Source organism: Vigna unguiculata, chromosome 1 (assembly GCF_004118075.2).
Source record: "Vigna unguiculata cultivar IT97K-499-35 chromosome 1, ASM411807v1, whole genome shotgun sequence".
NCBI classification, from domain to species: domain Eukaryota; kingdom Viridiplantae; phylum Streptophyta; class Magnoliopsida; order Fabales; family Fabaceae; genus Vigna; species Vigna unguiculata.
Genome location: NC_040279.1, coordinates 33,478,537 through 33,493,546, shown reverse-complemented (window position 1 = coordinate 33,493,546; position 15,010 = coordinate 33,478,537). Strand labels below are relative to the sequence as shown.

Here is a 15,010-nt window from a genome sequence, read left to right as displayed (position 1 = left end):
CAAAATTTGGTTAAAAGGACTAAATTCACGCATTTTGATGAATGACTAAATTGGTATAAAGTTTTGATGAAAGACTAATTCCAAAATTCACTGAAACTTGAGGAACCAAAAACATATTTAACTCAAATTGTAATAGCGAAACAAAAGAATTCTTCAAATGAAACAAAAAATAATAACAATAAGTAAAATTTTTTTTATATTACCTAGTAAATAAAAGGTTTGTGTTATTAAACACTTAAATTGAGAGTATTAAACATTCTTACGAGAAAGAAAAATATATAATAAATAAAAATATTTTAAAAGATAGAAATATTCAAATGTGAGACATATTTTTTTTAATTGACATACATCATTTTAACATACTTACATACAAAAAGGACATGATATTATAAAAAATATAGTGGATATGTGAATGAGTTTTATAACAAACCAAATAACTAGAATAAATAAAAAATAGAAAGTATATATATATATATATATATATTATGGTTACTTAATTATTTGTGCATATTTTAATAATTTAAGTGAAGATATGTACTGTGGTGGGAATATGTACATCCACATGTCCAATTAAAAAAGTCGAAAATTTTTCATACTTATACCTAGATAATACCAGAATTTATCGCTAAAACGAAAATAAATTCGGATAAAAAACGGATTTATTTATTATATCTATATGCCGCATTTTTTTTTCAGTGTCATTGTACTCAAATACCATTAATATATTTAATAACAAATTATTACCGAAGAATCAAATATTACAGAATTATCCAAATCATATACTCATTATAATCGCTTTAGTTACTCATTAAAAAAATATTACACAATTATTTTGTTTAAATATTCTCGTGGTAATTACTTTAGTTATTGATTTGATAAAAGAAAACTTAATAATATATAGATAAAAAGGAATAAATATATATAAATATATTCAATTTTGTTATGGGTCGAATCACACAAAATAATCAGCCCACAAAATACAATAAGAGTGGACTGAGATAGGCCCAACCAAGTATTAAATACAGGCCCATATGTTAACAAATTGGAACAGACACTTGAAACAAAACTCTACTCTTTTGTGCTCCCATCGTCTTCTAGGGTAACCACGGCGCCACTTGAACAAGTGCGGCCATATCCAACCATTTTCTTCGCTTCTCTTCTCTTCTCAGGTTTTCTTCTCTCTCCTTTCTTTTTCCTTTCCGTATGTATCGCTATTTTTTCTTTATACCTTTCCTACCCTTATTTCAAACCCTATCGTTCTAGACGATTCTGCACCTTCGCCACTACGAGTGACGGTGGAGCACGATAAAACCATCTTTCGCTATTTCGATTTATCAGATCGCGAAAATTGTGAATCCTTCTTTGTTCTGTTCGCTCCTACAACCCTAATACACTTTGCACTTTTATTGATTCTCAATTCGTCATTTTATCTGCTGTTTATTGGGTGTGGCGTCTCCTAGACGCTGTTAATTTCAATTACGATAGTCGTGAATCTGTTTCTCATTTTTTCACCATCCATCCAATCCCTATCTGATTTAGGGAAAGTAGACAAATTTACTTGATTCCTCAGTTTACGAATGTAATATATTTATTTTGATTTCTACACCCTGAACTGTGAATCTTTGTGATGAAAATTTTACTTTAGATGTCTTCTTGTGTTTTGGCTGTTATCCTTATTCTGTTTTTTGTTTGTTACCCTTATTTGTGCGTATTTTTTTTGGTATCTGGACAGGGGTGTCATATTACCGGGAGTGTTCAATATGACATCTTTCCTAAAGCCTGAGAATGCTCTCAAAAGGGCCGAAGGTTAGTTAAAAAAATACTTATATAACGTTTGTGATTTATGTATAACGTTTGGGTATAATGGTAATGATGCAGTTGAGTGATTCTGACAATTTTTGTAAATTTGCAGAGTTAATCAATGTTGGGCAGAAGCAGGATGCTCTACAGACTCTTCATGACCTCATTACCTCAAAGAGATACAGAGCATGGCAGAAGACACTTGAAAGGATTATGTTTAAGTATGTTGAACTTTGTGTTGACATGCGCAAGGGCCGATTTGCAAAAGATGGGCTTATTCAGTATAGGATAATATGTCAGCAAGTCAATGTTAGTTCACTGGAGGAGGTGATCAAACACTTTATGCACCTGTCAACTGAGAAAGCTGAACAAGCTCGGAGTCAAGCACAAGCGTTGGAAGAAGCCCTTGATGTTGATGATTTAGAGGCTGATAAAAGGCCAGAGGACTTGATGTTGAGTTATGTCAGTGGTGAGAAAGGGAAGGACAGATCTGATCGGGAGCTTGTTACCCCATGGTTTAAATTTCTCTGGGAAACTTACAGGACAGTGCTTGAATTATTGCGAAACAACTCAAAACTGGAAGCATTATACGCTGTAATTCTTCATCTTTTTTAAAACTTGATGTTTTATATTAGTATATTAACCCAAAAAAGTATAGATCTTAAGCTAAATAGTTTTGATATTTATTCTTTTTTACTACTAATGGTTCTTAACCCAAAAAAGTATAGATCTTAAGCTATATAGTTTTGATATTTATTCTTTTTTACTACTAATGGTTCTTGACTTCTTAATTATTCATTTTCTCTTCGAATGGGGTGGTTGGCTTGTTTTGATAGACTGGCAAATATCCTCTCTTTTACTATGGTGTTCCTGAATTCTACAGTGTACTAAATGTAGACATCAAAAAGTGGCATGCATTCTAACTGTTAGCATTTGATTGATTTTTTTAGGATATATTGCTGTTCTATTCTTATACTTTTTTTTCAGCTGTTACATGCATCTCTAGATAATAATGATAATTTAAGAAGGATTACCTTTGTTTTTTTAAAACCTGAACTCCCATTGCACCCTAATGCTATTTGCAGATGACAGCTCATCGAGCTTTCCAGTTCTGCAAGCAATATAAACGAACAACAGAGTTCCGCAGACTGTGCGAAATCATAAGAAACCATTTGGCTAATCTCAACAAATACCGTGACCAACGAGACAGGCCTGACCTTTCAGCACCTGAAAGCTTACAATTGTATCTTGATACTAGAGTTGAGCAGCTGAAAATTGCCACTGAACTTGAACTCTGGCAGGTTGGCATTTCTCATTTTTATTTATGCATGTGTTACATGTTTGTTTTGTTAATGTTAAAAGGCATTGAGAGTTTTGGGCAATAACCTAACTTTGATTCTGTGTGCAGGAAGCCTTCAGATCAGTGGAGGATATACATGGACTGATGTGCTTGGTCAAGAAAACTCCCAAGCCATCCTTGATGGTTGTTTACTATGTGAAGCTGACAGAAATATTTTGGATATCGTCAAGTCATCTTTATCATGCATATGCATGGTTCAGGCTCTTTTTATTGCAAAAAAGCTTCAATAAGAACCTGAGTCAGAAGGATTTGCAATTAATAGCTTCATCTGTTGTTCTTGCTGCACTTTCAGTGCCTCCTCATGACCGTACACATGGTGCGTCTCACTTGGAACTGGAGCATGAAAAAGAGAGAAATTTGAGGATGGCCAATCTCATTGGCTTTAATCTTGAGACTAAACCTGAAAGCAGAGAAATGGTATATTACTTCCTCTCTATTGTACTTGTCCTAAAGTAGCATATGGAGGTCTCTTTTGTTAATCTTACTATTTGCTTATGTTTCCTTTTTGGTTTGCTCACAGCTCTCAAGATCATCACTTCTTGCTGAACTGGTAAGATATTCTTTTTAAGTTCATCTTTTTTTCTTTTTTAAAGTTTTGAATTCGTTTTATTTGGCTCTTCAATATTTAATGTTATTTTTGAATTTATTTGTTTATATTGTGTTCACACTTGTGGTTGCAATTATAATTACCATACACTGATGCATATGCGTTTTATTTTTGAATTGGGGATATCTACTTCTAAAAACAATTTTTCATTTGTCGGATAGGTTTCCTTTGTATATTATATATTATATTTGATATTTGATGTTCTAGTGACTTTTATTTGGTGTTCTTCATCAACTTATTGTGTCCATGTGCCAAGTTACAAATAGATCTCGTTCTCTTTGCTGCAGCTTGTTTGATTTTTTTTCACATCTTTGTCACTTGTATGTTTCACCTGCTGCCTGTAAATATTTGCTGCATTATAATTATTTAACTGCAGTCTTCACTCACCGTTATGGCTTTAAGATTGGGAGGATAAAATGAAAGCAAGATACAGAATATGATTTAGTTTATGGTAATTGTGGCAGAAGTTGCCAACTTAACATTACTAACTTAAAAAGACTTGCAATAAATAATGGAATCTGAACATTGTAATTATTTTCAATTTCTCAAGTGACGATGTTGATTGATTTGACTTCTCCTTAACTGTCATAGTTACGGTGATTCAATTGTTTTGTACTCAATGTCGTAAATGTTTTTCCAGAACATACTGGCTTCAATTATAAGCCTGCTGTATTGCATAGGGTCTATTGATGATGTATTTTGGAAGTTGAGTGGACTCTGGGTTACCAGGGTTTAAATGTATTTTTGAAGTTAAATGCATTCATTACAAAATAATGCTGCCAAACTTAGACAGTTTGTGTCTGTTGGTCCATTACAGGCATCCAAGGGAGTGATGTCTTGTGTGACTCAGGAAGTGAAAGATGTTTACCATCTTTTGGAACATGAATTTCATCCCTCAGATCTTGCAGTAAAAGCGCTGCCCTTGATAACTAAAATCTCAAAGTTAGGAGGCAAGCTTTCTACAGCTTCTTCTGTTCCCGAAGTACAGTTGTCTCAATATGTCCCAGCATTGGAAAGACTAGCTACCATGAGGTTGCTGCAGCAGGTGCATTTTCCTTTTTGTGCTCCTTTGTTATGTTGTGGATGAATAGTAAACATGTTTTCCGTTCTGTTCTGTGATTTTGCATGTTAATGTGTTTCCTTTTTGTGTTCTAGGTGTCCAACGTTTACCAGACAATGAAGATAGAGACTTTATCTGGGATGATCCCGTTCTTTGACTTTTCCGTAGTTGAAAAGATTGCCGTAGATGCTGTAAAGCAGAAGTTTGTATCAATGAAAGTTGATCACATGAAAAATGTTGTGATCTTTTGCAAAACGGTATGTTTTGTTCATTTTTGTTGTGGTTGCCCCCCCCTCTAAAATTGGTAGTTCTGCAGAAAATTTTTATCATTTTTATTTCTGTGTAATGGTTTCTTGTTAAATGAGTTGTTTTTGTAACAATGTTATGAAATGTCTAGTATCAGCTGTTGTGAATCATCATGTTTATCTAGTTTGCTATATGTCACCACAGTTCTACTTATCTGTTGTTTTATGGCAATTTGCTTCATTTATAATGCAGAGTCTCGAGTCAGATGGCTTAAGGGATCACTTGGCCAATTTTGCTGAACAATTAAATAAGGCCCGACAAATGATTTATCCTCCTGATAGGAAACCATCTAAACTTGGAGCTTTACTTCCAACTTTGACTGAGGTTGTTGCCAAAGAACACAAGAGGCTTCTTGCTCGAAAATCAATCATTGAGAAACGGAAAGAAGAACAAGAACGGCAGCTTCTTGAAATGGTATGCATTTCTGAATTATAACATTTTTTTTCTTCTGTCTGCTTTTTTTGTGGGTAAGCTCTAAAATTTATTATTTCTGTAACAAATTGACCTAAGATACCAGTTTTTATTAATGGATATTATAAGTTCTGGATATTTTTGAAATTATTTAACTTTTTCTTTAATATTTATTTTTAAAGGAACGAGAGGAGGAGTCAAAAAGACTAAGACTTCAGAAAATAACTGAAGAAGCAGAACAAAGACGGCTTGCCACCGAGTATGAGCAGAGGAAGAATCAGAGGATCCTTAGGGAGATAGAAGAGAGGGAAATTGAAGAAGCTCAAGCTTTACTTCAGGAAGCTGAAAAGCGTATCAAAAAGAAGGGGAAAAAGCCAATCATAGAGGGAGTAAGTTGAAGTCTGCGTTTTGTTAAATAAAATTCTTGATTTGTTGGTCTGCAAATGTTGACTATAAACACTATCTGCAGGACAAAATCACCAAGCAGACCTTGATGGAGTTAACTTTGACTGAACAACTCCGGGAAAGACAGGAAATGGAAAAGAAGTTGCAGAAGTTAGCGAAAACAATGGATTATTTGGAAAGAGCGAAAAGAGAGGAAGCTGCTCCCCTTATTGAAGCTGCGTATCAACAACGTTTAGTGGAAGAGAGACTTCTTCATGAGCGTGAACAACAGGTATGTGTGGATTACTATTGTTTGCATCTGTGCTTGTGTAACTTTGACATTGCTTTTGCACATTCCTTATCATCACCTCCTACAACACTCTATTTGAGCCAATTTATATCTTCTAACTGAATCAAACTATTAATGATGCAGCAAGAAGTTGAACTGAGCAAACAGAGGCATGAGGGAGATCTCAAGGAGAAGGAGAGGCTTGCTCGAATGATGGGCAATAAGGTTAGTGTGGGCAATCTGTTCAGCTTCTCAAATTGTTTGCTTTTGGAGGATAGATGTTATAGGTTATGAATTGCGAAGGCCTTTTTTTTACTTCCTATTATTGCCATTGGCCATCAAATTGCGACAACTATCAACTATTATTTAGTTTAGCCTTGTAAAGCAGGGTCTTGCCTTAGGCTAATTTCTTATTTTTTAATTTATTATGCAGGAGATATATGAGGTCCGAGTTGTTAGTCATCGCCAAGCAGAGTTTAATAGATTAAGAAGAGAACGGGAAGAGCGAATCTCTAGGATTTTGCAGTCAAGGAGACAGGAGAGGGAAAAAATGAGGAAGTTGAAGTATTATCTCAAATTAGAAGAAGAGAGACAACAAAAAATGCGTGAGGAGGAGGAAGCACGGAAACGTGAAGGTATTTTTTTGCTCTTTGTAGGAAAAGTTCAATATATACTTTTTTGTTTGGATTTTTTTTTAAGTTTTAATATTTTTAAAAAAAAATCACCAAGATTGTCATGTTTTGTTTTTCAATTCACCTTTTATAATTTTTTTTTATCTCAAGGAAATGCAAATGCAACCCTGGTAATTATACCATCTTTAACGCACAATGTAGTAATAACCTGTTTGTATTTATCCATGTTTTGTTGTAATTCAGAGGCTGAAAGGAGAAAGAAGGAAGAGGCTGAACGCTTAGCAAAACTGGCGGAGATAGCTGAAAAACAGAGGCAGAGAGAGCGGGAACTTGAAGAAAAAGAGAGACAAAGGAGAGAAGCATTGTTAGGCAGAAGTGTTGAAGCAGCTCCTCCTGCGCGGCAATCGGAACCTGTAACAGCTCCTGCTGCAGCTGCAGCCGCTGCCGCTGCAGCTCCAAACCCAGGGAAATATGTGCCTAAGTTCATGCGAGATAGAGCTGAAAGAACAGGCACTGCTCCTCCTCCGGAAACAGACCGCTGGGGTGGTAACAGTAGCAGCAGGCCGGATGGTGACAGGTGGCGTGGTGGTGATGATCGGCGAAGTAGTTATGTTAGTGGTGGAGGTTCAAGGTCATCATCTTCTTGGTCCAGGAATCCGCGTTGAACATTTTGTGCCCTGAATTATTGCTGGTGACTTTTTGGAGTTCTATGTACTCTCCCATTTTATGTTCTAGAATTCTTTTTGATGCTGAGTTAAATTTATTATCTTCTTAATACTCACAAGTCCTCTATTGTATCGAGGAACATGCCAGCAAAATTTTCTATTTATGATTGAGTGGATTGAAAATGGTAATCGAAGTATCAACTTATTAGACTCAGCTTTCATCCTATTTTCTTACGTAGAAAATAACCAGTAGCCTTGCTACTGTCGTCCTATTTTATCTTTATTTTCTATTCGAAATACAACAACTGTTGCACTGATTTAAATTACATTGCAAAATACATCTCGTCATTCTTCCCGCGCCTTTGTAAAATGAACTCTTAAATAATCGATTGATTAATGTTGAGATGGGAAGTGAAAACAAATTGGTTGGAAATATAGTAGAAATTTGGGAAGTAGAATATATAAAGGAAAAGTCTAAGTGCAAAGAGACGAATACGTTAATGTTAATTTTATTCTTTATTTTTTAATTATCTTTTGGTGAAACAAACTGTCTATGATTTGTGGAAAGTAAATAAATCGTAAGTGAAATTGTGGAGATAATGTTTAGGGGAAAATTAAAGGTATAGTTGAGTTGGATTATATGGTATCCCGTGTGTTCACGATCTCTATTCGAAGTTTAGATATTTGTGGGTATAACAGTAGAATTCACCGGTATGTGGGGTTCACCTAGTTCGTAGGTGACCCACTTAGATTAAATGTGCATCTAATCTAAATAGGTGGCTTTTCTGAGCATAATAATTTTCTTATTCCTATTCACACCTTAGCTTTTCTGAGCATATTAAAGAAACAAATTTTCCTATAGTACTTGACCCCCATTTTCCCAATCTAGTCATATCAAGGTTGTTTTGGGTGGAGGTGGCCGAATTTGTTTTGTTGATTTTCGAATTCAATCTTGAAATATTAAATTATATAAATTTAATGTTAGTAAATAACTGCATTTTAGTTAAAGTTGTAAACACTAAGTGGTTGGCTCATGAGTGAATAAACAAATAAATAAATAAAACATTGTGTCACAAACAGAAGGAGTGCATGAAAAGGATGAAATGAAATTCAGTCAACCAATACGGTAGTGGTATTTGTCGTCAAGGAAGCTCATTGTACAACCTAAGCAAGCTCAAAATTTTAATTCTGTTTTGCATGCGATATCAGTAATAAAATCCCCTATTTTAAGTTTTTTTCATCAAAACTAAACCAAATAACATTGACAAATTTATTACAGTGTAATTTATTTATTTAATATTTACAACTTTAATTAAAATGGGATTATTGATTTTTATTAATTAAGTAATTAATAAATTTAACGCTGTTTACTGAATTTAGCACGTCATTAGATTATTTGTTAGCAATTATACTTTAAATAGTTAAAAAATAAATTTAAAGAAAACACAGTGTATGTATATTAGGGTTAACCCACACCGGAATTCACACTGGCACACTAAATGTGGCTAGATCGGGAATTATGGTGCTGAGTATTTGTTTTTTCCTTTGGTTGCAAATGCCTTTTTTTTTTTTAATTTTTCCTGAAACAATTCACATGCATATGTTTCGTTAAATTCAATGAATATACTAAATCCAAAGGCTTCACTATTTTTTTGAATCTTTATTGTGGAATCTATTATCTATTTGCCACAATCTTTAAACAAGGAGAAGTAACCGAAAGCAACAATCCAAGAGAGGAATAATTAAAAAATGGCTACGCCAGCAACACTCTTACACCTAGAAAATGTTGGGACGTGAAGACGGAGAGAAAGCCAACAATAGAGATGTCAGCGTCATGGTGATGCACGTATTCAAAGCGAATAAGAAGAAGACTTTTCTTTTATGTCTTTTAATTTCTTGGGCTAATCAATTGAAAAAGGAATCTTAGGATCTGTATCCGCCAGTCATAAAAATACCAAATAATGGAAGTGTGTTAAAGTTTCAGATGCGACTTGTAGCGTGCGAAGTTGGGACGGCAAATATCTTTCATGTTTGGATCTTAATGGAATCATGACGTCTGACGAAAGCAAATTTGGGAATATTTATATCCAACCATCCTCCAATCGTGAGCTGCAATTTCAACCAATGGCCTCTGCGATACCCGGCGACGAAGAGACGCCGCTCGTCGCCGACAATTCGCCGCCGCAAGCGGCGAGGACCACGTCTCACACCTGGGATATTCACATCCTCAGCTTGGCCTTTCTCTTGGTTTTTCTCGCCTTCGGTGCCGCGCAGAATCTGCAGAGCACTCTCAACACTGTCAGTATTTTTCGTTTTCTTTTGCGTTCGGTTTGGTTTGGTTTGCGAGGTAGGAAATCGAGGTCCCGGAGTAACGGTCTCGGTTCGGTTCAGTGTTTAGTATTTCAATTGTGTTTGAATTTTGGCTTCAGGAGGAAGGCTTAGGCACCACTTCTCTCGGGATCTTGTATTTGTCTTTCACATTCTTCTCCGTGGTTGCTTCTTTGGTGGTGCGAGTTCTCGGCTCTAAGAACGCTCTGCTTCTTGGGACTACTGGCTATGTCCTCTATGTGGCTGCCAACTTGAAACCAACTTGGTAATTACTATCTACCTATCTCGATTTTTCTGCGGCTAAAAACTTAATATATATACATACATACATATATATATATATATATATATATATATATATATATATATATATATATATATATATATATATATATATATATATATATATGATGGATTTCACATGGATAAAATGTGTTGTTGGTTCTAAGATAGTCAAACTTAGTCTTACTATCTCTATATTTTCAATTAGTTGAATTATAGTTCTTATATATTCCATTCTTAAACGGTTGATGGTCTTTATTTCCCATGGGATTGGTCCATGTATTTAAACTTACTAGGTTCCCAAGGCACCAAAATTCAAATGAGTGACACTTATGTGAACAAGAATCTACGTTTCTTTATCATCGTTTATGGTTGTTGCTCATACATGGGAGTACGATTTCTTTTTGGTTTATAACTATGTAGTGATACAAATTTATATGCATATCCTTGACAATTGAGCAATGATTCCTGCAGGTATACATTGGTCCCTGCTTCTGTGTATCTTGGGTTTTGTGCTTCCATACTTTGGGTTGGAGAGGTACATGTAACCTGTGAAGATTTTATAGCTCCTTCAATTTGTCATTGGTCACCTGCATCTTTACTTATCGTAGTTTGACCTGTCAGGGAACATATCTCACTTCTGCTGCACGCAGCCATTCTACAGATAACAACTTGCATGAAGGTGCAGTAATTGGTGACTTGAATGGGGAATTCTGGGCCGTGTATGCACTTCACCAGGTGATCATATTATTTTGAACTCAGCTGTTATTTTTGTTTCATTAAAAAAAAAAAGCTCTTAGAATTTGAAATTGATTGAGGAAATACCCGTTTTGCAGTTTATTGGAAATCTCATTACATTTGCTCTACTGAGTGACGATCAGCAGGTTTGTGGTGGTTAACCTTTCCCATTTTCAAAATTTTATTTTACTCTGTTTATTTCAACCATCAGTTCATGATATTAGTCAAGCATACCCTTGCCTTGTTAGATATATCTTCAGGAATTGCCACTGGTGAAATATCTTCAGGAAAAGGAAAAAACCTCAACTAACTTGATGATAATGGAACCCCTGGTCCAAATTGGTTGAATAGAAATAGTATTTAGCTTTTCTATCAAAGAAGTGCTATCACACTTTTAGATAAAAATCATGCCACTTTCTATTTGGTGTCTCATTTCCAAACTATTGAAACTTGGAGGAATTTTAACCAATGAAGGAAACACTTATTTTTCAAACACTGTAATTTAGCATTTCTGTGTTTTGTTTTTAATTTCCCAATTTATTTATTATTAATACATGAAAAGATGTTAATATGTATGATATGCAATTTTGAGGAAATGTAAATATGAGCTCAGTTTTACCCTGTACCCTGAACAATAACTGCTCATTTGACAAGCTTTTTTATTTAAAATATAGTACACATTCCATTATTTGATTATGTTTCTCATTAATGCAGGGGGGAAGTACCAAAGGAACCACTTTGTTGTTTATTGTATTCCTTTTCATTATGATTTTTGGTACAATATTAATGTGCTTCTTGCGCAAAAGGAGTGTTAATAGTAAGGGGGAACAAGAGCTTTCAGATGCTGGTGCATGTGCGTCCTTGAAGTCCCTATCTAAATCACTTGCCAATGCATTGTCTGATATAAAGATGTTGTTGCTCATACCCCTTATTGCATATTCAGGTCTACAACAAGCATTTGTGTGGTAATTCTTATGAATTATAAGGCATTCATTCTTTTGGATTTTCAATAATGGTTCTATGATTTAGTGTCCTTTTATTCTTGTTATACCTTGTTTGTTAACGAAATACTTTTTGGCAGGGCTGAATTTACCAAGTATGTTGTAACTCCTGCAATTGGTATTTCTGGTGTGGGTAGTTCAATGGCAGCCTACGGGGCTTTTGATGGAATAGTAAGTACAGGAATGCAGAACTATATTTCCTTGCCATTGCTGGTTGTTTAAAATAATTAGCTTTGGTTATATCATGTGAACAAGCTTCTGTCTCTTATTTCCTCATTTTTTATTTATTTATTTACTTATTTTATATTCTGAAATGTCTTCGAGTAACTGATACCAATTTCTTTCTAGACAAGGAAATTGCCATGTTCTAAATTTTTTCACTATGGTTCTAACATGTGGACAAGGAAATTGCTGTGTTATATGTTTTTTCATGGTGGTTCTAACATGTAGAGCCCCTTGCCACACCAAAATATGTTGTAATGGGATCTACTTTATTTTCTTATTTTCTATGAATATGTCAGTGTTCTCTGTTTGCTGGTCGTCTCACCTCTGGTCTCTCGTCTGTTACAAAAATAGTTTCTGTCGGTGTTTTTGTTCAGGCAGTCGTATTGATCTTACTTCTGCTAGACTTCAGGTAAGCAGTAATTATTTTTCTTTGAATGAAGTTGATCTTATTTAATTTATTTTCCAATATTCATCTTGCCTATATCTCTCTTTCCCACTCCTGATGCAGCATAAGTAGCGGATTGCTTGGTACTCTTTACATACTCTTTTTGGCTTGTTTATTGGGCATTGGTGATGGAGTTTTAATGACGCAACTAAATGCTTTGATTGGAATACTATTTAAGCAGGACACGGTATACAAATGATGCCCTATTAAGATGTTTACCTTGCTTCTGCATTGCTGTTTTGTTCAGTTATTTTATTTTGCTTGTTCCTCGTTTATTCTTCACACATTGCACATGCTTTCTGCTTGATTCTTTTTCTCTATCAATCTATTCCTCCTCCTCCCCCCCTCCCCCACATTTTGGCTTAACAACTGTGTTCTTGGATAAATTTCTCCATAAAGTTTTGTATACTTAACTTTTGTAGAAACTTACTAATTTAACTTCTCCACAAGATGAAATGCATAAGTTGATTTTAATATGCGAGAAAATATCAGTTGATGTTATCTTTCATTTTCTTTTCCCTCCGAAAGTATTTATGGAAAAGTTTATTCTAGTATGATCTTAGTTTAAGTTGCCTCTAATGTCAAGTCTCTGTTGCTTCCGGTGCAGGAAGGGGCTTTTGCTCAGCTAAAGATATGGCAAAGCGCTACAATTGCTATCGTGTTCTTTTTCGCCCCGCTCATGTCGTTCAAATCCGTGGTTGTGATTATGCTTGCTTTCCTTTGTGTCTCATTCTGCATTTTTCTATGGCTTGCTCTAAAGGTGGGGAACACATCACGTTCCACGAGTCTCCGAATTTAAAGCTGCTTCAACTACATACACTATAGATTTTTGTATACATTGTTTCATTCTGTCTTCTCGCGAGTAGCACGTCCAATCTGGACTGTCTTTATTTTATGGTGAAATTTCCTTCAGTTGAATGAGCTGTATAATCTGTGACATCTCTCAGTGTGTTTGGTAACACATTTGTTACCGCTGGCTGGACGTGATTCCGTGGAAGCAATTAATAGTTGCTTTTACACTTTTGTTTATGTAAATTTTCTAGTAAACATGGATCCCAACCTTTGTGTAATGTGTCTATTTATAGTTGTTCACTAAAAGATAGCCTAGGTAGGAACAAGTAAAGAAAAGAGAAAAACACAGCTTCTTTCATAAATTCTCACGGAAGTTCATGATCGATTTTTCTTTTTCTCACTACCAAACACATTAACAGGAAGCAGAGTTCTGATTTGATCTTTGTGAACTAAAGTGCGGAAACAACGAATCCGCCAACTACCCTGTTTTGTTTCCACGTGTAGAACGCTCTTAATTTTAATGTTGCGAAAGTCTCTCAAAAACTAAACCGAAGCTATAATCATAAAGCATGGTCTGTATGGCCAAATCCACAATCTGAACTTGGTCAGCAAGCCCATCATATGACTCTCTAAAGTCATCCTCCACTTCAATGCTCATTGGTCCATCGCATACCATTTTTCCATACCAAAATCACTGAAAAGAAGTTATGATTAGGTGGTTTCGCACCAATTTCACTGCATTCCTGTCTTATTTATAAAGACTGCATCAACTATCTTATCAAACCACCAAGAGCTTCCCACCATGTCCTTTTTCTGGTTCTCTAGCTTGGTCCGTTTGCACATCACATGGCCTATTGTATCCTATGCTGCCACTTGGATAACACTTCTAACGTTGACGGCGGCAGTGGCTTCTATCTCACCGCAGGTGGCGTTTGTCTCTGCCATATCCCCCTCCTCTTCGTTCTCTCAGAAGTGCAGCACTGATGGGTCCATCAGAATGCCCTTGGATGTTCCAGGAGACATCCTGTGTTTTCCTCCTCACATGTTCGTGAAGTCCAAGGTTGACCTAATCGTTCCACCCGTCTTTGCAGCAGCCATTGTTGCGGCTTCTGCTTGCGTGGTCCGAGCTGCGGGCATGTGGGAGCATGATCAAACTCGTTGAGATGCAACTTAACTGGGTCTTCCTCTTAGGATCAAATCATATCTATCTGAGACAAAAGAATTAACAAAATTCGATTATGTGTCACCTGAAATTAACAGATTTCGAGATTATGTGATAATTTTGCTGCTGAGAAGAGCTTCTGATGAACACGGCCTGACGTGGAGATTGGCTGTGAAACTGGGCTAAACTGGTTGCTTCTGTATATACGAGATTATTTATTTTTTGAAATCCACACAAGGAAATTGTCAAATGTTAGCAATGATGTGTTCGTAATAAATTTCTGAATTATTTGTCTTTCGGGTATGCTGATCATATGGGGAGTTAGATTGAGGTCAATGATCAATCTTACTTTTCAGTTAAAATAAATATTCCATTCAATACTAACGGCGAATAATTTTCTATAGCTGTTATTTTCATTTCAAGGAATAAAAATGGCAAAGATTCCTGTAATAAAATGGAATGCTATTTTAAATTCCAGAACAAGGTTACCGGTGTAAAATAATGTATTTCTGTACCTTGATTA

The 15,010-nt window shown here is 35.4% G+C and overlaps 3 protein-coding genes across 3 annotated transcripts; all 3 read left to right on the top strand.

Annotated features, from left to right (window-relative positions):
- The first annotated feature begins 1,037 nt into the window (after positions 1-1,037).
- Positions 1,038-7,728, top strand: LOC114176652 (eukaryotic translation initiation factor 3 subunit A). Its single transcript, XM_028061765.1, has 14 exons — positions 1,038-1,169; positions 1,733-1,806; positions 1,913-2,394; positions 2,886-3,101; positions 3,209-3,577; positions 3,681-3,710; positions 4,585-4,812; positions 4,923-5,084; positions 5,326-5,547; positions 5,727-5,933; positions 6,014-6,220; positions 6,362-6,442; positions 6,651-6,852; positions 7,093-7,728. Exons 2-14 carry the CDS (start codon positions 1,761-1,763, stop codon positions 7,512-7,514), a joined length of 2,874 nt encoding a protein of 957 aa, XP_027917566.1. The 5' UTR covers positions 1,038-1,169; positions 1,733-1,760; the 3' UTR covers positions 7,515-7,728.
- A 1,672-nt stretch (positions 7,729-9,400) lies between these two features.
- LOC114184645 (UNC93-like protein 3) lies at positions 9,401-13,592 on the top strand. The gene is made up of 10 exons (XM_028071962.1): positions 9,401-9,812; positions 9,944-10,107; positions 10,599-10,662; positions 10,749-10,862; positions 10,961-11,008; positions 11,577-11,827; positions 11,944-12,034; positions 12,385-12,497; positions 12,597-12,720; positions 13,141-13,592. The coding sequence occupies exons 1-10, from the start codon at positions 9,564-9,566 to the stop codon at positions 13,330-13,332; spliced, it is 1,410 nt and encodes a 469-aa protein (XP_027927763.1). The 5' UTR covers positions 9,401-9,563; the 3' UTR covers positions 13,333-13,592.
- Positions 13,593-13,718: 126 nt separating this feature from the next.
- Positions 13,719-14,890, top strand: LOC114184658. The gene has a single exon (XM_028071976.1). It carries the CDS (start codon positions 14,128-14,130, stop codon positions 14,485-14,487), a length of 360 nt encoding a protein of 119 aa, XP_027927777.1. The 5' UTR covers positions 13,719-14,127; the 3' UTR covers positions 14,488-14,890.
- Positions 14,891-15,010: the final 120 nt, after the last annotated feature.